The sequence below is a fragment of the Macaca mulatta genome, chromosome 7 (assembly GCF_049350105.2).
Source record: "Macaca mulatta isolate MMU2019108-1 chromosome 7, T2T-MMU8v2.0, whole genome shotgun sequence".
Lineage (NCBI taxonomy): Eukaryota > Metazoa > Chordata > Mammalia > Primates > Cercopithecidae > Macaca > Macaca mulatta.
The window spans coordinates 153,800,652-153,826,989 of NC_133412.1; the positions used below are offsets into that span (position 1 = coordinate 153,800,652).

A 26,338-nucleotide genomic window follows, 5' to 3' on the forward strand; every position below is an offset into this window, starting at 1 on the left:
AGCAGAAAGTCTTAAACTAATACAATGGCTGAGATGGGGTAGCTTTTTCTTGCTTCTTAATTCAGTTTGACTGAGATTAAAACTATTATTAATCTCCATTTCCCAACACACACGCACAGGTAAGAAGGGAAATGTAGCTAAATAATTTAAAGTAACTTCAGATTATCTGCCCTCTGATTATCAATGGTGCACTCTTCTTTCTAAGAACAATGAGGGAAAAAAAACCCAACAACTAAGTTTTTAGCTGCACTTCTGGGAAGCATACATGAAGGCTGACTTATCCTATATGCACTAAAATAAAGCAGATGTGTGTTAACTATTCAGTTCCAAATATCCTAAATATTCCTATGAAATACTTAACTGCTTTTTCTTCCAATTGAGCTTCACTCTGATTTCTCACTGCAGTCTGACTAGCATCTTCCCAAGGTGGAAGTTTAAACAGTAGCTTCGGCTGTTTGAGAGAGATGTGAGTTATGAAAAAGACTTGGAAAGCTCTATCATCTTAAAGTAATTGAAAATGTTATAAATAATAATAGCTATAAAAACAGCACTAATTTGACTATAATAATTTCAAACAAACTTCTAAATTTCTGCCTTTAGAGAAAATGATATGATGTAGTACTTTTAAAACGGTCCCCCAAATAATTCTTACCCAAATTAAAGTCACAAATTTTAGCGAAATTATTACTTTAAATTTAAAACATTTTACTTCTCAGGACTGTAAAGAGTAGTGATTTAGCTCAAAGCATCTTCAACTATATAGGTTTCAAAATCATCCCTGGAAGTAAGTGATCCTAAATTCCAAAGTCTATGAAATGAAGGAGTAAACTGGATGAGAGTTTGTTAACCACTCCGCCTGGACAGTTTTCACTGGTAATGACAGCTACTCTCAGCACTCACAACCTTACCTGTGGATAATGGAATGCTGATTGTAGGAGATCAGAAAAGTCTGATTACTCACAATTATAATTCCTTTCCTTTTACCAAATTATTTCAAATTCTACCAACAGAAATTTATTATTTGAGGAAAAACTCAAAAAATTATTCTTATTAGACTCTCCCTATGCCAGTTAACTGTTAAACTAGTTCATTCTAAAGCAGGTAAGCAAAGTCCAGGCAGGCACCTGTTGTTATAGGCCCATTATCTGAAAGTGGTCTTTACATGTTTATTTGGTTGAAAACCATCAAAGCAATAATAATATTGCATAACATAAAATTACCTAGACAGGTTGGTCAGCTTACATCCCTACGAAGAGGTAACATTTGAGCTGAAACCTAAAAGATGGAAATGAACCAGCCACTGAAAGAACGAAAGGAAAAGTATTACTGAGAGAGGCAGATGCAAAGATCCTGGGACAGGAATGGGTTTCTTTAATTTCAAGAACAAAAGGGACACTGGTATGTGTTATGCCTATTAATGAAAACATCCCTTTATCTGACTTATCTGATTTTTATCAGTACCATAAAAATCAAAACTATTTATTGTAAGTTTAATTGCCAAAATTGCAATTGGGTACTTTTAACATATGTTCTTATTTTTTATTTATTTATTTACTTTTTTGAGACGGAGTCTTGCTCTGTCACTCAGGCTGGAGTGCAGTGGCACGATCTTGGCTCACTGTAACCTCCGATTCCTGGGTTCAAGCGATTCCCCTGCCTCAGCCTCCTGAGTAGCTGGGACTACAGATGCGTGTCACCACGCCTGGCTAATTTTTGGTATTTTAGTAGAGACGAGGTTTTACCATGTTAGCCAGGATGGTCTTGATCTCCTGACCTGGGGATCCACCCGCCTAGCCTCCCAAAGTGCTGGGATTACAGGTGTGAGTCACTGCGCCTGACCCATATGTTCTTACTTCTAATGTTCACAAAACCTTCCAGTAGGAGGATATCATTAATTTCACTCATTTAAAGTCAGGAACATAGACTTCAAACACATTAAGTGTGTTGAAGTTCACGTTGTGATTAAATATGGGGGGTGGGGAGGGTGTGCTGGTCTGTAATCCAGCTCCATCTGACTCAAAACAGTCTATACTAACCTCAAAAACAAATTAAAAATCATGAGAGTGTGTGTGTGTGTGTGTGTGTGTATTTTTCTACTTAACAGCTCAGCAAAATGGAACTAATGGAAATACCACATGCATACAGTGAGGTTTTAAGAGCAAAGAGACAATAAATTCTTTTTTTTTTATTAGCATCAGGGCGATTTTGTGGTTTTGCATGGTAGAGGTTGGGGAATGCACTGGGTAACTGCTCTGGAGCCTCTACCTTAAAGTATGCCAAAACAGACTTCCAGAACCTCATTTTTAACAGACATTAGGTAACAGTGTAATAAAACACACTGTATCAATACAATTTAATGTCCAAATAAAAAAATTATTTGTATACATTTTTATATTTATTTCACTATATAATAAAGGGGATATTATATTGTTGCCATATGCCTTTTCTAAGTAAGTTGCAACTCCTTACTTACTCTGGGTCTGACATCAGGGCAGCTGAAGCACATGCAGTCAATACCACTGGGAAAACAGCACAAGAAAGGACTGAGGAAAGCGAAGACCTAAACTTAATTAGCTGTAATATTCTGCAGCTAAATGACACCTATATTGTGCTGGTCCCTTTTTTTTTTGGATCTGGACTGCAGGGGTTGAGATTCACCACTGAGACCATATATGGTGGCCTCTGTGCTTCAATCCCTGTTTCATTCGTGACCGATTTATTAGTTCTTTTCTCACAGTAAAATGAGAACTAGGGATTTCTATTACAACCAGAATGTAGTAAAGGCATGGAATCTCTTCTAGGTACTATTTTCTATTTTACTTTATGGGCAAATACAGAAATATTGCTAACAGGCATTACACGTTATTTATTAACATGCTAATAAGACTTCACACATTTAAAAGTAAACATTAAACTTCTAACAAATTAAATCTAGAAGAGTCCGTGTAATGCAGACTCTAGAAAAGGAATGTACTTTAGAATCAATTTTTAAAAAGTAAAATAATCAACTGATTATAATAAAAGTAAAAAGTATAAGAGGAGATGCTTATTAGTCATTTTTCCAGCTCATTTTAGTTTTATCACTTTTTGCACAATTTAAAATTTATGGAAACATTCTAATGTTGCCTTTAATTTTTGCCAGAATATTTTGAACTTGGTTGAAAACTGAAATTGAAGAAGAAGGAAAAAAAAAATGGAAGAAATTGAAAGAAAAAGAGGCCAGGATCTTAAACAATCAGAACACAAAAAAAAAAAGAAAGGTGAAGAGATTCTGTTTTTCATTGCTCTTGAGTTAAGTATAGTAGAACAGAAGTCAAGCAAGTTCAAAAACAAGTACTAGTTCTCTCACTTACTGGCTGAGGAAGCTATGAGTCTCGGCGACATTATCCACAAAATTAGAATAGTAGTTATGGACCTTGGAAGATTGTTGTGAGTAATAATTTACATAAATTTAGCAGCTTTACCACAGTGTATGACACAAAGAATTGCTTGGTTTCATGTGTGACTTTTTCCCTCTCCTTTGACACACAGACCATCACTCTTTGGGCTGATTTAGCACAATCCTGACGGGAGTTAGCAAATGCTAAATAAGTATTTGTTAGTAGACTGAAGCATAAAATAAGTGAGTTTTCAAGATCCCAGACTGGGGAAATCCTCTGCAGTGTTTCTGTCTATTCTGGAAAATCAGCTAGAGATTAGGCAAGGAGATGGCCTTAGAAGTGAGAACTATAGTGTCTTTTAATCATATATTATTAGTACTTAGGATCTCAGAGATTTGTTTCATGAGTCAATGGAAATGTGTTTCAACCAGAAAGGTATTATTGCTGAGCATTTATTTCCAAATCTGTTGCACGCTGTAGTCATTACTTAGAATATTGCTTTTCACAATTGTCATTGTTATCCAGAGATAGACGATAAAATGGATTAACATGGATTTTTGCCCAAAGTTTGAGGTCTGTCTAGGGATGTGCTGTGACAGGTATAAGCAATGTACTGTAAAATATTATGGGGAATGATCTTGAAGTGATCACTTATGCTCTGCAACACAAATGAGATTGCCGCAAATTACAGGGTGCCCACTGACTCAAGACTGGCAAAAACTCCCAGATAAACTTAAGACTGATACATCATACTGTGTTGAGATTTGGAAAAAAACCAAGAAAACATACGTTGCTATCTACATAAGCCCCAATGTCCACGAAGCCCAGAGCTCAGACTCTTGACAGCTGAACCAAGGTATGTTTTCTGGAAGCATTGCTTTTCCCAAAGTCAGCTGTAAAGGGGATAGTGTATGAAGATGCGTCAAATCATCTTCCCCCGGTGGGAGGAATTTACCAATTCTGTAAAACACACCTAGGTCACTTTGTTTGTTTGTTTATTTGTTTGTTTTGCTCTGTCGGCCAGGCTGGAATGCAATGGCGCGATCTCGGCTCACTGCAACCTCCGCCTCTCAGGTTCAAGCGATTCTCCTGGCTCAGCCTCCCGAGTAGCTCAGATTACAGGTATGGGCTACCACGCCTTTTTTTTTTTTTTTTTTTAAGTAGAGATGGGGTTTCACCATGTTGGTCAGGCTGGTCTCGAACTCCTGACCTCAGGTGATCTACCCACCTAGGCCTCTCAAAGTGCTGGGATTACAGGCATGAGCCACCTCGCCCAGCCTTTTTTACTGCGAACTTTTAAAATCAACTTTCTGTCACAGAGAAATATTTGGGCTTTTGAGCTCAAAGACTATGCTTTGATTTTGCATTTTAACAATGTTTCCAAATGATGTGTGTTTTTTTAGAAGCTTTTTTAGAAGCTTAATTCAAGGAGACTGCTGAGTCCTGGCGACTTGTGCTTTTCATCCCACTGGATAAACACAACCAGGCACGTTTTTATATTTCTTTTATTCTCAAAGGAAAATGACCCAGTCAATCAACTTCGATATATTCAGACACAAGAATACTTCTTTCACAGGGTATTCTATTTTTCAGTTTTATACTGTCATAAATTTGGGGTTAATATTAAGTCGCAAATTTCAGGTAAAACAGAGTGACACAGTTTAATGATCACTAAAATTTCCGTGGAATCCATTTTCCTGAGAGTGGGTCCCTGCTCTCATGAGGCTTCTTGACCCAGTAAATTGAAGGGTGTAAATCTAATTGGCTGAGACCCTGTTTGACTCCAAGGCAGACTGCTAATGTGTTCTTTCTGGTGGAACTTTGTACCAAATTGAAGGTTTGGTAAGTCTGTTCACCTTTGGAGAAAACAGAGATGTAAATGAGCTGTTAAGTCGCCTCTGCCTGAAAGTGGCAACGGGTGGCCCAACCTTCCATCCTCACAACACTGTATCTTGTTTTGTTTATGCCATTGCTTAGAACAATTATTTTTAAATCACATTTCAGAAGAAGACATAGAGAAATGTAGTTATTTGCCTCGGCTTTGAGGAATGCACCTTCAGAAGAATACCTGGGTATGCATTACATTTTGGTTTCCAGAAAGATAAAAATTCTGTCATAACTCTCACGAGTCATCTTAGGAGTGGGTAGGGACTGTATTACTTTCTAGTTTAATGAAACCTTAAACAGTTAATCCCAATTTATCAATTTATTCAAATCAAGACTTCCAAAAATATACTTTAGTGTCTCCCAAGAAAACGGGAATTTCTGGGGAAATGAATTACTTCAGTTCTTTCTGAGATCCAGCGGGAGAGCAGAGCGTTCCCCGCCACCCTCATCCTTCTAAAGCAACTCTGAGGGAACTCTAAAAGAGACTCGCAGCTGCCCCACCCTGCATTTCCACCTGCAACCTCTAAAAGTACTGGTTATGGGCACTCTATAGTCTGGCAGAAAGGACTGACAGCAAAAGCACAGAAATTATCCAGCTGGTCGATCCATAGCCCAGTTTCTCACATGGTTTCCTTACCAGGGGGATTAGCCATCTACTGGGTACTGAGAGGTTCATGCACTATCTTGCCAGCTTCTGGGAGGGTAATTTATTTGCTAATGACAGTCGCATTCTTTGGTGGTTTTTCCTGCCCAGTTTATCTCCAACTGTTGTGCCTGACAACTCTACACTGGCATTCTTTATATTATAATACCCTAATATTAATATGTATTAAGTTTGTTCCAAAAGAACCAAGAAGGTATATTCTATTTTTTCCCTTGAAACACTGTGTTGCCACAGGCTACTCCATAAGTAGCTGAAATAAATAATGCCTGGGGAAAAGATTCTCTTCTCCTTACTGCTCATTTCAAATGTTTTTGCCTAAGCACTATTGAGGTCACAAAAACAAAATCTAACACCTGTCCCTCCACAGTACTAAAAAGAAACAGTACTAAAAAGAAAATCAAACCCTTCAAGTGGGAGATTCCAGACTATTTTTCAAAGTCAACTGATAGAGAAATTAAATATGATTATGGGTCATCTGAAAAACAGCATGGCACTAATGACATTTAATATCCTTCAGGCAGAGCTTCTGGAATGTCTCAGAAAAATCGGTAACTTAAATATATATATTCAAGATTGTATATATTTTTATATATTTTATTATAGATTTATATAATACAATATTATATATAAATCTGTAATTAAAATCTATTATATATTATATGAAATATTCACATACATGTATATATACAAAATCTGTAAACCCATTGTTAAAAATTAAGTAAAGGATTAGTTCATTTCTAATAAAACTTCTAATAATGATACCAAATAATGGGTCCAAAAATACTTGTGACAACATTTAGATTACAGGTTCTACAACTAAAATGTTTCCCTTCTCCTCCTAAAATAATGAGATTGATATTCACATGTAGCCCAATAATCCATTTAATTATTGCCATATCATGACTTTTTTTTTTTTGATTTTTCATTATATTTAGCAGCTGGCCAAAGACATAATACTACTTCCTTCAGCATAATCTGACGAAAATATGAATTTGAATTTCAGAGTTGACCATGGCAGGGGGAAGGTAAGAGAAAGGGCAAGGGTAGAAGGTGGCGGAAGAGGGAAGGAGGAGCCCAATGGGGGCAGAGACCTTCTCTGACTCGTTTATTGCCTTATCCCTAAGCATGCAGCATCATCTCTGACACACAGTAGGTGTAAACAGTCACTGTGTAGAATTAACATTTATTACAACCTGTCAGGCACCAAAATTTTCACATTTCTTATGGTAGCTAATCCTCTCAAGAGTCCTATGAAATCAGTATTATTATTATCCTTAATTTACAATATCTATATGTTGTGCTGACACAAAATAACCTACCAATGGCTTAGTATGAAAGGAAAATGAATAGTAAAAATTATGTTCATAATCATCTAGTTTTAACTCATTTCAAATAAAATGAAGAGAGATGACTGGAAGTTACTGAATGACTCATTTCAAATAAAATGAAAAGAGAGATGACCAGTAAGTTATCATATGAGTAAGGGCCATGAGTTTTGCAGATAGTCTGTTTAGTGACTGTCATAGGACCCACCGTGAAGCTTTCATAACTAAGCATGATACTAACTCTCCATGTGCGTTGCATTTGAGGATTTAGAAAGCAACATGGGGAAAGGTGAACCAGGTAGACTGGTATTTATAAAAATAAAAACACGAAACAGCAGCAATACCTACCACTATTAGCCATCACCAGCAAGGTGTCAAGTCACTGAATACAATTCAACTAAATCAGGAAAAATGGATAACCTTGTGTGTCTATTTTAACGTTTCGGCTGATCTTGAGAGGAATGAAAAAGGGATTTGCTTGTTTCAATGTAGCTCAAACTCATATGCAAATAAAACTCTGATACTGCACTACACATTTATAGTCAAAGACAATACTTTGTTTTTAAGAGGAGCAGTACACAATGTAACTGCAAATGAATGTCACACACACAAAAAGGAGCCAGACAATGTTAAGCTCCAATGAAGAATTTTGGTAATTCTTATTTTAGCTGTGTTGTAAAAATCACTGTCAAACATGTTTGTCTCCATTGTTTGTGATTCCCCTTAAGACTGAAAATGCTCTCTTCCCTGCGGCTCCGCTCCCTCTGTCGTTTTATCCTTTTCCACTGCTTACTACCGCTCATGTGAAATTACTCCTGCGTGTATGTGTGTGTGTGTGTTTGTGTGTGTCTGTGTCTGTACAGGAATGGCAGAATTTGGATGTCTCTCCCTCAAAAATTTAAACAAAAAATGAACTCTAGGACAGGACAGGGATTGGTGGCGTTTTTTAATGGGTGGATCTTGAGGAGACCCGGGAATAGGAGCTATATAAATAAGAGACCAGTAGGGTGGCATTCATTTGTTTATTTAGTAAACAGAAAATTACTGAGTACCTAACTAAGATGAGGCACTGTGCTAAGTAGTGGACATCCGGAAAAGTGAAAGATGTGAGAGTTGATTGACAGACAGGTATGATAGGAAATTACAGTTCATTGAAAGGTAAATTTTTGTTTTGAAACCTAAACCCCATAGCTAAATGGATCCAAGAATTTAACAAATATTTATTCAGTTCTGTTGATGATCTTCCGCTTGAAATATTCTTTTGCTAAACTTCATAGCACTATGTGTTCCTGAAATTATTTCCTTTATGTCTTAGATTCCTTTGCAAGATTTTCATCCTTAGCCTGTTGTTTAAATGTTGGTGTTTCCTAGGGTTCTGGCCTAGGATTTCATTTCTCCTCATTCTAAATACTTCCCCTGGGAGTTCACATTCGCTATATGACTTTTAGTATCATTCCTATGATATGGATAACAGATATGATGGCATCAAATTCTGCATGTTCAGATCAAACACCTTCTGAGCTCCAGACTCATATGAACCAACCTTAACATTACCTCCTGGACATTTCAAAATATCAAAAACTGAACGGATCAACTTCCTCCTATATCACTGACGAGCACAACTATCTGTGAAGCTGCTGAATCGAGAAACCCATGCATCATTCTTAACTCCTTCCCTTTTAGTTCCTAACAACCAGTCTCAAAGTTCCACGGACTTCATATTCTAAAACATAGTAAGAAGTCACCCACTCCTCTTCATGCTCTCTGATGCCACCCAATCCAGGTCACCATCATCTCTTGCTGAGAGTCTTACAAACATCTGCTTAATTGGTCTCCCTGGTTTCAATCTTGCCTGCCTCTAATTATTTTTCACGTTACAGCCAGGTATCTCTTTAAAATGCAGACTTACCATATTGTTCTCTTATTTCAAACCCTTTTCCAATTTCTCATATACTGAAGGTAAAGTCCAAACTCCTCCACAAGGTCTTTTAGACCTCCATTTACTTAAAAAGTTCTCGTTTTGCTGCCCCTCTCTCAGATGCTATATTCCAATATACTGAACTTTCAGTTCCTTAGACATGAAACTGCGCTCTTTTACCCTAGGCCTTCCCCTATCCTTTCCACTGCTGAAAACTTTTATCTTCACTGTAAACTTGCCTAGCTAACTCCTAGTTATCACTCCAACATTGGCTTTCTCTGGGAAGCCTACTTGGATTGCCACCCCACTCCAGTTTAACCTACCTCAACTGTACTTAATTCCCTTTCAGTTCTGTCAACCTACACTTACCTATGACAAACAAGGACAGATGTTCTTATGATATGTTCCCACAGTCACTTATACTTTTCCTTTAATATGATTTTTGAGCATTTTATTATAAAAACTGATTTTTATAGTCTTCACTAATTGTAACATAGAGGGCAAGAAGTATACACAGCTTACCTTTGTATCCCTAGCACCTAGTACAGTGGTGTGCACAGAATTGGTGATGGTAAGTGTTTGTTCAATGAGTAAATAGAGTACCTCATTTATAGGAAATTTTAAAGGGTTTAGAGCTAAATAAAATACCCCCTACCCCTAAGGGGAATAGCATAAAATGCAGAATGTCTGTTATATGTAATTATAAGATGATAATGAGTAAATAAAATTGACTCCAATTTGGATACATGAGAATGTGCTAACATTGTAAATTGGAATTAAATATTTAGCTCTCCCTTCTGGGATCATCTAATCCACACTAAACACTTCCGGAAGACAATTTTATGATTTTCTATTACAGATGAGAAAATAGGCACAGCAAAGTCAATTGAGTTATCCAAGGTGACCCAGTGAATCAGAAACAGAGCCAGGTACTATTGTGTCATTGTAGGATTTCAGCATGTATACTTGAATAGTATTCTCCAAACTATCATCTCTGATATTCATATGTGAATACAGAAATCAGGAATATCGGCACTTTTCCAAGGATTTTCCTCTAACCTTTAACATTAAAGGCTTTCTGTGATATGCTTCTGTACTCTTGTACATTCCGAGAGTTCCTTCTTTATTCATAATAGAGTGTTAATATCAGGCACCAGTTACCACTACAAAGTGTCAACATTTAACTCTTCTGCTCTGGGACATCAAATTACACATTCTCCAACTATAAATGTCCATAGCTAGTTGGCTGGTGCATTCTATTGCACTGGATGGACATTTCAGTAGAAAATGCTGCCAGTATTTAATAAACGTTTGAGAAGCAACATAGGCTATTAAATTTAATGAGATTACTAGTTCCAACATTTGTACTGTGAAAGAAAAAATTACTTGTGCTGCCATTTCAAAAGGCCAGATATACACTTAATAAGTATGTTTATATATGTTATTCTGGGTAAACACAACACATAACCACAATGCCTAAAAAGACTTTCTCAATATACACATTTAGTGTACAAAGAGCTACGCTTTTTGTAACAACAAGCATTGCTGATATAAGTTTCACAGAGATAGGCAGGTCAAGTATACACTTGAGATTCTTCCTAGCCCCAGACTGGACCAACCAATGCTCTTTTTTTTTTTTAACATACATATACCTGAATATAGTACAAGATGTTAAAATAATCTAATCTGTACAAAACCGCAGTTAACATGTACCATTTTTATTAGATGTATAAACTATGCTTCCTCTGCATTTTCAGATCAATTATATAATTTTCTCTTAATGGATATACCATCAAGTAGAAGAATCCCCAATCACAGAACATTTCCCTTGCTCTTTGGACTTTATGTGGCCTCTCTTTCATTTGCCAAAAGCAAAAATCTTTACCCTTAAAGCACTCAAACCAGCTCATTACATCACTCTCCAGTCTTGCCTTGTAGCTCCAGGCCAATGAAGAACTCTAAATGTCCAAAGTATTTACTGTTCTTAATCCCCAACGTGACATTAAGTGAATTGGTTCTGTCATGGGAATATAACTGATTATGTTCCCCCTAATAAAGACAGACACTTGAGTTAGCCATTTGTAAGTTAGCCCAATGTGAAGGGAAGAGAGAACTTCTGTCAGATGTCAACTTAACATCCATTGCTCATGGAAGTGTCAATTAAAATTCGAGTGGAATCTTTCTAACACAATTTTCCAGCCCAAGAAATGTGAATAAACCTCTACTGAATTGAAAGGCTGTATAAGGCAATCTTAAGCTCTATTTATGTGTTAATTGGTTGGTCATTGGTAGATGACACCCATGGGGTCAGAATACTTTTGACTTTCACTTGAAAATGTAGATTCCATGAATTCATCCTCATTCATCAGTCCTGTTTTGAGGGAAATGACTATGAAGGCATACTGTCTTCATTTCCTAATGCTGCAGTTCCTGTTATGCTATACCAAGGAATAAAATTTCCTATCAAAAGTAGCATAGATGCTGATTTGGCTTCCTGCTTTAGATCACTGCTCTCAGAAGCACTGATCTAAAGGAAGCAAATTCCAACTTTATAGTTCTGACATTGTCCTTGTCACCCCATTTGCTATACCAGCATGAATGTGACAACAATAAAGGATAAAAGAGCAGAAAACAAATGTTTTCATACCAAGGAGTCTTGCCCTATTTAAGAATTTACCTGCAGAGATCCCATTTCTTCATCTTTTCTTTGGGTCTCTTCCAGTAGATCTGTAATAAGAAAGTAAAATATCCATCAAAATACAATGTAAAAATGAGTTGCCTCTTATCATTAAATGCAGTTCAGCCAGTAGCTTGTATAAACTGTTGCCTGAGAAGAGAACTGGATGTTGAAGTGTGAGAAGCAATGTAAAAGAAACACCCTCTAATCCCAACTGATGACATGCAGAGCGCTGGAGCCTGCCAACTCCAAGCTAGCTGAGAAGCCCTGGGACGTCTCTCAGCTTTACCTGACATACCAAAGGATAATAGTAAATCAATTAAAAATCTGTAATCATACCAATATTTTAGGAATTTTGGTCTCATGCTTGTATAACTAAACGCTACATAAAATTTCCTTTAGAAAAAAAAAGAAAAGCCTTTTTCTTTTGAAAGAAAAATTAGAAACAAACCATTTGCCCTTAAAATAAGCTCCCAAGCCAAGTTCCGCCCCTAGAGTCAATTTTTATAACAAAATTAAAACACCCTGGAATAATAAGTGTTATTAATGGAAGTGGAACACCACCTCATCCATAAAGTCTTATTAATTGTTGTTTCACATTGAGAGGGTGGGATGCATTGAAGATACATTTGACTAAGAGTTTGGCACCATCCCACAGAAATTAGTAGTTGGAAGGGAAGGTCGTCAACTGAAGAGAGCTCTGTCTTAATGCATGTATACAGCCACAGTGTCTCAGTGCCCTACATTAATTTATGAACTTGTTATTAAGAAAACATATTTTCTGCCTGCAGCTATACCACCTTGTGCTATGATCTTATTATATCTCACAAACCTAAAGAGGACTAGGTTGAGTCAGAACTTGGATGAAAACTGGCAAGAAACACCTACAGCAGTGTATATTAATATGAGTATTTGCCTTACTGTCTCTTTGATATAGCTTACCAAGAGGCTGTTACATAAAAGGAAAACAAATTAGAGAAGCCTAATATGTATCCCAGAAAGGCAAACTCAAATGTTTTAGCAAGTGCTATACTAGATATAGCAGGAAACAGTCATATAGTAGAGTGACAAAGTCATGCTGGTGTGTTGTAACTGTGTGTACACCAAAATTTCAGGAGACCTGGCAGATGACAGAACTGACGGTAATGACCCTTTGAGGCCGCACAGCTAAGAGGGTTACAGACGAGAGGTAAGCAATCTCCCGAAGACACAATATGCTGGGATTAAGGATAAGAGATTGTTTCTATTTTGTATGCTGTAGAGGAACTGACTTTGCTCCCAAAACCTCCTATAATCAGGTACATCAAAAAGTAAAAAGAGCAGGCTAGTGTTTTAGGGTGTATTTTTAAAGGGGTTTTGATTGGCATATCAGGTTCTTTAGCTATAAGATACAGAAACCAACTTGGGGTATGGAAGATTGTTTAAGTGCCCTCAATCATTCCTCTTCCTGCATCCTCACTCATTTGCATTGCAGTTTTGTAGCTACTTCCATCAAGAGGCCATGCACATCTGCTTCACTTCTTGCATCTGGGCTGGCCTCCTGACTTGATTTGGTGAGTACAATATAGCTGAGGTAACTCTGTTTCAGTCTGGACTGAGGCTTTAAGAGACCTCACACATTTCCACTTTTTCACTTGGAACCCTGTCACTGACATCTGAATAGGCCCAGGCCAATCTGCTAGATGACAACAGACACATGGTCTAGGACTCTTCCCACCTCTGTCACCCTGCAGGTTGCCCCAGCTGCCAGCCAGCAAATGCCCAGAAGCAGAGTTGCCCAGTCGATCTCAGGATGACTACAGATGACTGAGATGGAAACCCAACTGAGCAGACAAACTACCCAGCTGAGCCCAGTGTCAACTCCAACTCACAGAACCAAGAACTAAATAAATGGAATTCTGGAGTGGTTTGGTACCTGGGACTTGCCAGCTGATAGCAGTGAGTTGCTAATTGAATAACATGTACTTAGAAGTTATTAGAAGGATATAGAGGTAACAAATAGATACACTGGAAAAGAGGATCCCAAATCTGAAGGGAGTAACAACTAGAGCAGGTCTGGCTGGGTCGAGATGTGGGCAGGATGAGCTGATGAGCTAATGAGTATTTTATTCTGGGTTCCTCTAAACTTTATGTCATTCTACTCAAGATGAAACTGCATAAAGAGAACAGCTACTGAGCCTAGCTTAGATCTCTTGCCTACTGCTTGGCTAGGGGAAAGTATGGAGTACTTTCATTGATAATCCCAAAAGGAGTGGACTAAGAATAGAAAGAATAGTTTCCAAATGCAAAATTAGGGTTCTGTAACAGAAGGAACAACGGACATCAGGCAGGCCAACAAAACAGAGTTCCACACCACCTGGTTTCAGTAAACTGTGTCCTTACCCCAACTCTCTTCAATATTTGTGAGATATAAGATCACTGCTGTGTTCCTATGAGGATGTGGCTACTTAGCTCCATTATTTCTGGATATTAGGAGGTTCTCAGAGCTGGGCCCTTTGTAATGAATTACATTGTTTAATGGTGCAGTGTAACTGGAGTAATACATAGTGGGGTTCATCAATCACAAAAGAAAACTAATCTTGTTCCTCCAGAGTCAACTTAGTATGGCAACTCCAAACACCTTAGATAAAACTTACTGGATCAATAATGAGTATCAGATCTTTTATGCAGCCAAACACAACTCACTCATCTGATAAAATATAGATAGAAGTCCAGTCTACTCACAGAACTTCATAAAATTATAGGAACTTAAAAATTATGTTCTCAGTTTTCTCCAAATACATACGGGTCATACTACTCTTCTGACAAATCTGATGCCAATGACAATGCTTGATTTGGGATAGCTGAATAAAAACAACCAAAGAATTCCTAGAACTGGCATTTTAAATATATACATTTTAAATTTTAAATAAATATTCTCCCTGACTGGCCATCTTGTATAAACGGTATAAGCAGACATCTGTTTTGGGTTTTTTTTTTTTCTTTGTGCCACATATCTTTCCTTTGATAACTCCTGTTCTTCTTTTCCATGTGATTTCCATGAAACTTTTGGTCAAGAGGCCTAACTAACCTTTCCTGCTGTAGGTCATGGCCCAGGCTAGCAAGTCAGAGCATCTTATCCCCCTGAACATATGAGCTAAGCAACACCAGAGGTGTCCTATTAGAGGATTAATATGGATGCCAGGAGAGAAATTTTTTCCTTCTGAAGCCACAGCTTATATTACCCTGGCGTTTCGAAGACTGTATTTTCTACTATGTTGAAGAAACTTATTAAGCAATGAGGCCGGCAAAGAAGAAATGAGAGCCAAGAAACAGAATTGCTTGAGGACTACATCCACCCTTGACTGAAGCCCACAAACCTCCTGGACTTTCAATACATAATTCTTCCTCTATTCTTTTTCTTAAATTAGCTTTTGTTGGATAACTGCCATTTTTTAAAGTCTCCAGGGATGTGGTTGTATTGAACCTTCTTATCTCTATTCAGAAACCTAGAGAACTTAAGAGTTGAGAAGAACTTTCTAGTCCACCTTAAAATGTTTCATCCTACAACAAATATATGAAGACATGAGACTCAAAGAAATGCAGGTGGTTTGGCTGAGATCACCTAGTTAGTACAAAGCCACTTCTAGAGCTTTGCTCTCCTATCATCCTGCTCTGTTTAATCATGCTCGCATTTGTACCTCTCAATACTTAATTGCACCCTTCTTCATACTGACTTAAAAATAAAATACACACTTGTCTGTATTCTTCTGACCTGCTTTAAAAGTTCTCTGACGTCAAGTCAACAATCAGGGCGTCCATGACTTTTTTTTTTTTTCTTTCTTCAGACAGTGTCTCCTCTGATGCCCAAGCTGGAGTGCAGTGGCGTAATCTCGGCTCACTGCAACCTCCACCTCCTGGGTTCAAGCGATTCTCCTGTCTCAGCCTCCTGAGTAGCTGGGATTACAGGCACCACAGCCAGCACGCTGTGCTACTTTTTATATTTTTAGTAGAGATGGGGTTTCACCATGTTGGATGGACTGGTCTTGAACTCCTGATCTCAAGTGATCCGCCCGCCTTGGCCTCCCAAAGTGCTGAGATTACAGGTGTGAGCCACTGCCTCTGGCCCATCCATATTTTACATCCATGTTCTCCTTAACTACTGCCTTTCTATGTTTGATATTTAACTGATATCCCCAAAATTGCTCACTCCACCTACACCATTGTTGTATGCCACTGCTCACTCGTTAGGTGCATTGTTCAAGTACATGCATTTGGAATGATGAACAGGGTTATTAACCTGTGCTGATGAAATATGGCTACTGGGCATTGCTGAGAAGCACCACTCTACTGCAAACAGACAAAACACGAGAGAATATAGGTGAGACCCCTAGATAGTTGAAGTGACTTAATACTGTGATAACTGAGTGTGATTAGTATCCCTCATTATAATGAACAATCTTGTTGTTTGTTCTTATCAGCATGGAAAGAGCTGAAGGGCTGCTCTGCTCCCTTGCTCACCACTGACATGTTCGTGTTTTCTTTTATTATTCTCTGGTTTGCTGTTCCATACAAATAGCAACTCAACTACTATGCAAGTTGCTGTGGTGAAATTTGCTTCCATCAACACTAGTTAATGAAAGACCTTTGGTAAAAAGGACAGCAGTCCTGTGTATTTTCCTTGGATTGGTTCCTTTTTCCTTTTTTTTTTTTTTTTTTTTTTTTTTGAGACAGAGTCTTGCTCTGTTGCCCAGGCTGGAGTGCAGTGGCGCGATCTCGGCTCACTGCAAGCTCCACCTCCCAGGTTCACATCATTCTCCGGCTTCAGCCTCCCGAGTATCTGGGACTACAGGTGCCCGCCACCATGCCTGGCTAATTTTTTGTATTTTTTAGTAGGGAAAGGGTTTCACTGTGTTAGCCAAGATGGTCTCGATCTCCTGACCTTGTGATCTGCCCGCCTCGACCTCCCAAAGTGCTGGGATTACAGGCATGAGCCACCGCACCCGGCCCCAATTTTTTAAATGAGCTGATACTCACTCATTATGACATAAAGTCATTAGAGGGAGAAAAAGCCATATAAAAAAGCAGAACATCATGAATGAGAATTGGATAATCCAGTTGTCCTGTTTTTTCTTGTTTCTGCTTTACATTTCTCTGGCACACGTAGGGTTAATATATCACAACCATGTTTTTGGCTAAGATAGTTTTGTATCTCTTCCTCTGCAGTCTTTGCAACCAGTGATCTGGCTGTTAAAGGAGGTTTGACACTTTTTAATGTTGATTTTGGTTTCTGGTAACCAAGAAGCAGATAGATTGTTTGTTTATTTTTAAAAGGTGAGTCATGTCCAGGTGTGTATGAGCAACTCACCCATCTAGTAACTTGAACCTTCCTAGGAAGACTGAAGATCAAACTGGGAAATGACTATTTTTTTCCTTAATCATTCCTATAAAATGCCTCATCCATATTATAACTCAGCCCAGCTGATAATGGAGAGAAAGTTATAGAAACAGGGGCTTCTGACACAGCAACATTTATAACAACAGCACTGGACAGAGTAACATTGGCAGCAGAATATGTTGAGTTACTGATTGCAGTTTAGAGAAAAGCATTTAGCTCTGGCTCTTGTAACTTACTGTAATTCAGTGCTCCTGTCCAGTGTTATTCTATGTGTCCCGGAATTTACTAAACACAATAGATAACGCAAATTCTCCAAATAATTCAATATTTTATTAAAAAGTAAATTTATGCTATTTCTACTTGTGAGTGGCAGTCATATAATTTCATATAATGAAATTCATCAAATAAAGCAGCACATACAACTCTTACGAGCCTATAAATGATGGACTTAGCCTTCTACCATTCCATTCCAGATACTCAAGACATTAGCTACATGCCAAAGATAATGGTCAGTTTCTCTTTTTCTTCCTTAGCTACCCAGTTATTGGAATCATTGACATTTTAGAAACAAGAGATCACAGAAATAATCTAATCGTAGGGTTCCTTTTTTTCCCCTAAAGAAGTACAATTCTGTCTTATAAGTGAAAGCATATATACTTTCTAATGTAAATTATAAATAGATAATTTAAAAAGCCGAGAAGGAGCTGCTTTCAAGGAAACAGAAGTGGAGAGCCTGGGGACCAGCCCGCCAAGCTCCTTCCTATCCTTAGGTAGACCCCTGTAGTGGCATGGTGAAGCCGCAAAGCTCCAAATAATCCTAACTGAAAGCTACTGATCTAATCTAGTGTCCTGGGGTTACACAGTGGAGGACTGAGTTCCGAGATCAAATATCTCTGTCAATGTCACATAGCTAGTTAATGGTGCATCAATCTGAGCCCAGGGCTTTTGAATTGGACCAGGGTCGAGTACTTTTTTTTTTTCTTTACACAAAAGTGACTGCCGTGCTTTGACTCTCAAGATTTGTATTGAAATGACACAGTATTCCAATGCCTATGTATTTTCTAATGCCTCTCCAAACAGAAACAGAAGAAAACGTCATTAAAGCACTTGTGTAACATCAACAATCTGTGGGAAGACCTACAGTTACCAACTGTCCATGTTAAGATTCCTCAGTTTTCGAAGACAACATCTAAAAACGTGGCTATGATGGAAAGCAAACACCTAGACACTTAAGAAGACAGTTGTTTCAGCAAGATATATTCAATATAGAGCATACAGAAGATTTCACAAAATCAAACAGCAACACAAAATCTGTTTCAATGAATGACAGTTAGTTTCTCAGCTTAATATAACATTTGCCAGCAAACGTTTTTCCTGTTTTATTGTACTAGTAAAGAAAAATAGAATAAAGGTACAACAATATGACTATATTAGCTCAAATACCTAAACAACAATCAAATGTGTTGGGCTTTCAGTTAATATTGTAAAACACTTAAAATAGTGCTTGGTATATAAGAAGCATTATATATGTATTTGCTCTCATTATATTTTTAAATCACATTTAAATATCTCAGCTAAAATCAGGAAAATATGCAAAACAAACAGTTGTAATTTAAAACAAACAAGCAAAAAAGGCCTATTAGTAAACTTCTTTTAGACGTCATCCCTTATAAGTAGCTACATTATTTAGAACTCTGCCATATCTACTGCCACCCACTGGTACATATCTAGATATACCACAATGAGTTAATAGTTTTCTCATCCAGCCTTACCACAGAAAACACACAGGTTAAAATGAAGAACAACATTCAAAAAGTATGGCTATCCCTTGCGGTTTGTCTCAGACACTGAAACAACATGCTGGTCTACAGATGGAGCCCAATTGGTCCAATAAATGAAAGGTTTATAGTCCACTGTCTGTCTTGGGTATGTGGTAAAACATCCAAATACAGGTACTCATGTTTTTCTTTGATGTTAATTCATTTCTGGTGAAACTTTCCACTTCGACAACCTTAGAGATTTAAAACCTCTTGCCACAAAACTGCTACAGTACAGAAAATAGCACAATAATCTACCCCATTCCACCTCATTCTTGAGTCTGGCACTGAGAAACACCCTGATATAGAATGAAAATTCTGACTCAGTCAACTATTAAGTTTTTTTGTCATTTCTATCGGTAACATGAGCAGAGAAAGTAAGAACATACTCATTAAGAAACACATCAGTGTTCTAAATCGGCCTATGGGCTGTCTTGGCCAACATGAGCAAGAGAAGTTTATGATCTATTATAAACATTATTTCAAGAATAAGTTTCATATGCTGAAATCCAGGCATAAAATCGTTTTTCTTCCCACATGTACTCTGCATTACGTTCACATAATGGGAAGTTTGTTTTCATTTAAATTACTTGGGCTGGGAGAAAGTTTATCCTATGCTCTGTTCTTGTTCTAGATTCATAAGGTCAACTGGGTATACATTTTGGGGTTCACAGAAGTGCTGGGTATTTGACTTACTCTTTCATCACCTCTTCTTTACAGAAGCTACAAAAGTTTGTGCTGGTTTCTTGAGGTACCTACTGAACCAGATCTAGGCTTCTCAGGCCTTGTAGATTCCTGGGTCTACTCTAGATCAAAACGAAATTTGAAATTTTTAGTGATTTTTTTTTTCTAGTTTTTGCAATTCTTATATTCTAGGAGTAAAACAGCCCTCAGAAGTGGAATAATGGCATGATATGTATCAGTGATGTGCACTTAGTTACAGAGTACAGCTCAATGTCAAACACCAACTGTTTCCTCTGGTAATTCACACACAGACAGTATGTACCCATGTATTTATATCTGGTACATCACAATGTAAACATATCCTGGGCTTAAATAGAGACAATTTATTTTAACTTATTCCTCATAAATGTCAGTATTTCCTACCAAATTTGGCCTAGTATATTGATATATTCCCTCAGGGAAGTAATGATTAGAGAGTTTTAAGGTGTATATGACATATATACAAAACATTTGACAGTAAAGGAGATACAACTGAAAATTTTGAAAAATTCTGAAATTTAAATCTTCAGTTTTAAACCTGATTGGTCAACAAATCTTAAACTACTAAAAGAAGTCCAAGTTCAGATATATGGTGTTTAATAGTTGCCCCATCCCCTCCCTACTTTGAGGCCATTTAAAATATCAATTATTACAGCTCAGTTCTATTCAAAGTGTTTGTATCTTACAAAATCCTTTCCTTAAAAACTTAATGTTAATATTTCTACATAAAAACATTATGTTTTCATTCAGTGAGCTTTCAAAAAAAGCATGGGACTTTTACTAAATTTTAGAAGTATTTTTGCTATACCTCCAGGTAGGCAAATGACTTAAATCCTCTTTGTCTCAGTCTCCTCATCCATAAAGCTTCAAAACACATTGAGTCTTATCTCACTTCATGAAGTAGCCATGAGGAAGAAAATGGGATAAGAAAGTGGGAATTAAGGTAGTTAATCAGATATCTGTAATATAAAGATTATCCTTAATTACACATCTGGGTCCAATGTAATAAAAAGACACTGTGAAAAAGACTCAACTGGTCCTTACTGATTTTGAGTATGGAGGAAGGGGGCATGAGCCAAGGGATGAAGGAAACCTCTAGAAGCTGGAAAAGGCAAGAAAACAGACTCTTCAAGAGCCTTCAGAGAATAAGGCAGCCTGCTGACATCTTGGTTTTAGCACAGTGAAATCCATTTTGACTTCTGACCTCCAGAGGTATGTTATTTTAAGCCACTAAATTTGTAGTAATTCATTATAGAAAACTAACACACCTCAGAACATTCATTAAGTGATAAATTCAACTCTAAGCAAATTTAAGGGTTCACAACATCTACCCTCAATTCTGGTATCTGGTAATCAAAATGTACTATACATGGTATATGGCATACCACATTCAGTGAAAGCCTTGTGAAGAAACCTGTGATTAGGTAGGAACAGTGAAGAGGAGGTCTTTCGTGGCAAAACTTGAATGTAACATGTTATAAGCTGTGACTCCAAAATTGTTAGTTTCCTCAGTGAAAGAGTCATGCACACCTGCATTTAGCTCCTGAAAAATTTCTTACTGAGTTGCTTAAAATTATCCCCACTTCTGCACCTAGGCTGGAGTGTAATTATGTAGACCAAGCTGTAAAGTTTAGTCATCCCTATAAAAGGCATGTGCTGATATTAACATTCAAGGTACAGTTTGGTATGCAATACCCCAAGGGTAAGAACTGTTTACCACTATATCCTCAGTGCCTGGCAAATACTATTTCTCTAAGTATTTTTAAAATAATTACAATATCTATAAGAAACTAGATAATAACTGTCTGACATGCAATATGATGTCATCTACCAGACTGTAGATGCCAATAAATTAGTTTAATATTACCCTTATTAAATTTTTTTTTTTCTGGACTGAATTTGAAAATTCAGGTAACAAGCATTTTACAATTCTCCTTCACACAGTGGAAAAGAATGAGAATTCAGGAATCTGCTTCACATATAAAGAGCAAGTCCAGGATAATACCCAGTAAGTAGGCAGTAATGAGACACAAGAATGATCAGCTGCAGCATGACTTAGAGTAAATCTGTGTTGTACTGAAGCAAGGACGTGAATCCTCACAGAACTGGGTATTCATCTTGAAATGGCAAGCATGTGTTTACATACCTGAAAATTTCCAAACTTTGATAAGAGACATAACTCTTGGATTGAAGAACCTATGTGAACCCGAAAAAGATAAACATAAGGAAATCCACGTGAAGACACTTCATAGAGTTCTAAAAACCAAAGGCAAAGAACAAGTCTTGAAAGCAGTAAGACAGAAACAACATCTTAGTTATAGGGGGAAACAATTAGAATAATAATGAAATTCTCATTAGAAATCACAGAGGCCATTAAAAAAGTCACATTTTTAAAAAATGCGAAAAAACAAAACTGACAACCCAGAATCCTATATCTAGTGAAAATATCATTTAGGAATAAAGGTGAAGGCAAGATATTCCTAGGAAGAAAAATTAAGATAATTTACGGCCAGCAGACCTATCCTAAAGAATGACTAAAAGAAATTCTCTAAAAAGAAAGGACATGATAAGAGAAGGAATTTTAGAAGAGGAGAAAAAAAAGAAGGAAGACAAACAAAAATATAGATACATACAATAGAAATCTTTTGAAGTTTCTAGATTATGTTTGATGGTTGAAGCAAAAATTATAACAATATCTTATGTGGTCCTAAAAGTATTTAGAGGGAACATTTAAGACTAACAGCAGATCTCTTGGCAGAAACCCTGCAAGCCAGAAGAAAGTGGGGCCAATATTCAACATTCTTAAAGAAAAGAATTTTCAGCCCAGAATTTCATATCCAGCCAAACTAAGCTTCATAAGCGAAGGAGAAATAAAATCCTTTACAGGCAAGCAAATGCTGAGAGATTTTGTCACCACCAGTCCTGCCTTGCAAGAGCTCCTGAAGGAAGCACTAAATATGGAAAGGAAAAACCAGTACCAGCCACTGCAAAAACATACCAAATTGTAAAGACACTAGGAAGAAACTGTATCAACTAACAGGCAAAATACAGCTAGCATCATAATGACAGGATCAAATTCACACATAACAATATTAACCTTAAATGTAAATGGGCCAAATGCCCCAATTAAAATACACAGACTGGAAAACTGGATAAAGAGTCAAGACCCATTGGTGTGCTATATTCAGGAGACCCATCTCACGTACAAAGACACACATAGGCTCAAAATAAAGGGATGGAGGAATATTTACCAATCAAATGGAAAGCAAAAAAAAAAAAAAAAAAATTCAGGGATTGCAATCCTAGTCTCTGATAAAACAGACTTTAAACCAACAAAGTTCAAAAAAGACAAAGAAGGGCACTACATAATGGTAAGGGAATCAATGCAACAAGAGCTAACTATCCTAATTATATATGTACCCAATACAGGAGCACCCAGATTCATAAAGTAAATTCTTAGAGACCTACAAAGAGACATAGACTCCCACACAACTATAGTGGGAGATTTTAACACCCCACTGTCAATATTAGACAGATCAATGAGACAGAAAATTAACAAGGATATTCAGGACTTGAACTCAGCTCTGGACCAAGCAGACCTTACAGACATCTACAGAACTCTCCACCCCAAATCAACAGAATGTACATTCTTCTCAGCACCACATCACACTTATTCTAAAACTGACCACATAATTGGAAGTAAACACTCCTCAGCAAATGCAAAAAAATGGCAATCATAACAAACAGTTTCTCAAACCACAGTGCAATCAAATTAGAACTCAGGATTAAGAAACTCACTCAAAACCGTACAACTACATGGAAACTGAACAACTGGCTCCTGAATGACTACTGGGTAAATAACAAAATCAAGCCTGAAATAAATAAGTTATTTGAAACCAATGAGAACAAAGACACAACATACCAGAATCTCTGGGACACAGATAAGCAGTGTTTAAAGGGAAATTTATAGTGCTGAATGCCCACAGGAGAAGTGGGAAAGATCTAAAATCGACACCCTAACATCACAATTAAAAGAAATAGAGAAGCCAGAGCAAACAAAATCAAAAGCTAGCAGAAGACAAGAAATAACTGAGATCAGAGCAGAACTGAAGGAGACAGAGACACGAAAAACACTTCAAAAAAATCAATGAATCCAGGAGCTGCTTTTTGAAAATATTAACAAAATAGACTACTATCCAGACTAATAAAGAAGAAAAGAGAGAAGAATCAAATAGACACAATAAAAAATGGTGAAGGGGATACCATCACTTAGCCCACAGAAATGCAAACTACCATCAGAGAATACTATAAATACCTCTACACAAATAAACTAGAAAATCTAGAAGCAATGGATAAATTCCTGGACACATACACCCAAGAATAAACTAGGAAGAAGCCGAATCCCTGAAGAGACCAATAACAAGTTCTGAAATTGAGGTAGTAATTAATAGCCTACCAACCAAAAAAGTCCAGGACCACATGGATTCACAGCCAAATTCTACCAGAGGCACAAGGAGGGGCTGGCACCACTCCTTCTGAAACTATTCCAAACAATAGAAAAAGAGGGAATCCTCCCTAAGTCATTTTATGAGCCCAGCACCATCCTGATATCAAAATCAGGTGGAGACACAACAAAAAAAGAAAATTTCAGGCCAATATCCCTGATGAACACTGCAAAAATCCTAAATAAAATACTGGCAAACCGCATCCAGCAGCACATCAATAAGCTTATCCATAATGATCAAGTCAGCTTCACCCCTGGGATGCAAGACTGGTTCAGCATACACCGATCAATAAACGTAATCATGTAAACAGAACCAATGACAAAAGCCACATAATCATCTCAATAGATGCAGAAAAGGACTTCGACAAAATTCAACAGCCCTTCATGCTAAAAACTCTCAATAAACTAGGTATTGAGGTAACACATCTCAAAATGATAAAAACTATTTATGACAAACCCACAGCCAATATCATACTGAATGGGCAAAAACTGGAAGCATTCCCCTTGAAAACCAGCACAAGACAAGGAAGCCCTCCCTCACCACTCCTGTTCAACATAGCATTGGAAGTTCTGGCTATGGAAATCAGGCAAGAGAATTCCAGAAATAAATGGTATTCAAACAGGAAGAGAGGAAGTCAAATTGTCTCTGTTTGCAGATGACATGATTGTTTATTTAGAAAACCCCATCATCAGCCAGGCAAGGTGGCTCACACCTGTAATCCCAGCACTTTGGGAGGCCAAGATGGGCGGATCACGAGGTCAGGAGATCAAGACCATCTTGGCTAACACGGTGAAACCCCGTCTCTGCTAAAGAAAATACAAACAAATTAGCCAGGCATGGTGGTGGGCACCTGTAGTCCCAGCTACTTGGGAGGCTGAGGCAGGAGACTGGCATGAACTCAGGAGGCAGAGCTTGCAGTGAGCCAAGATCGCACCACTGCACTTGCACTCCAGCCTGGGTGACAGAGCAAGACTCCATCTCAAAAAAAAAAAAAAGAGAGAAAAAGAAAAAAAAGAAAACCCCGTCATCTCGGCCCCAAATCTCCTTAAGCCAATAAGCAGCTTCAGCAAAGTCTCAGGATACAAAATCAATGTGCAAAAATCACAAGCATTCCTATACACCAATAATAGACAAACAGAGAGCCAAATCATGAGAGAATTCTCATTCTTAATTGCTACAAAGAGAATAAAATAACCAGGAATACAACTTATAAGGGATGTGAAGGACCTCTTCAAGGAGAGCTACAAGCCACTGCTCAAGGAAATAAGAGAGCACACAAACAAATGGAAAAACACAAACAAATGGAAAAACATTCCATGCTCATGGATAGGAAGAATCAATATCATGAAAACAGCCATACTGCCCAAAGTAATTTATAAATTCAATGCTATACCCATCATGCTACTATTGACTTTCTTCACAGAAGTAGGAAAAAACTATTTTAAATTTCATATGGAACCAAAATATAGTCCATATACCCAAGACAATCCTAAACAAAAAGAACAAAGTGGGAGGCATCATGCTACCTGACTTCAAACTATACTACAAGGCTACAGTAACCAAAACAGCATGGTACTGGTACCAACACAGATATATAGACCAATGGAACAGAACAGAGGCCTCAGAAATAACTCTACACATCTACAACCATCTGACCTTTGACAAACCAGACAAAAACAAGCAATGGGGAAAGGATTCCCTATTTAACAAATGGCGTTGGGGTAACTGGCTAGCCATATGCAGAAAACTGAAACTGGAACCCTTCCTTACACCTTATACAAAAATTAACTCCAGATGAATTAAATACTTAAACATAAGACCTAAAACCATAAAAACCCTAGAAGAAAACCTAGGCAATATCATTCAGGACATAGGCATGGACAAAGACTTCATGACTGAAACACCGAAAGCAATGGCAACAAAAGCCAAAATTCATAAATGGGATCTAATTAAACTAAAGAGCTTCTGCACAGCAAAAGAAACTATCATCAGAGTGAACAGGCAACCTACAGAATGGGAGAACATTTTTGCAATCTCTCCATCTGACAAAGGGCTAGAATCCAGA

The 26,338-nt window shown here is 37.5% G+C and overlaps 1 protein-coding gene across 9 annotated transcripts in view; it reads right to left on the bottom strand.

The window, feature by feature from the left end:
• Positions 1–26,338, bottom strand: part of CEP128 (centrosomal protein 128) — a 457,806-nt gene that overhangs the window by 87,765 nt on the left and 343,703 nt on the right. For 5 of the 9 annotated variants that reach the window (XM_077938779.1, XM_077938780.1, XM_015144274.3 and 2 more), the window contains one exon: positions 11,852–11,901. In XM_077938779.1, coding sequence (XP_077794905.1) covers positions 11,852–11,901 — 50 coding nt within the window. Of the gene's footprint in view, positions 1–361; positions 452–11,851; positions 11,902–26,338 lie in introns of all 9 variants that reach the window. The other 4 variants (XM_015144269.3, XM_077938778.1, XM_015144272.3 and 1 more) reach the window with 1 other exon arrangement.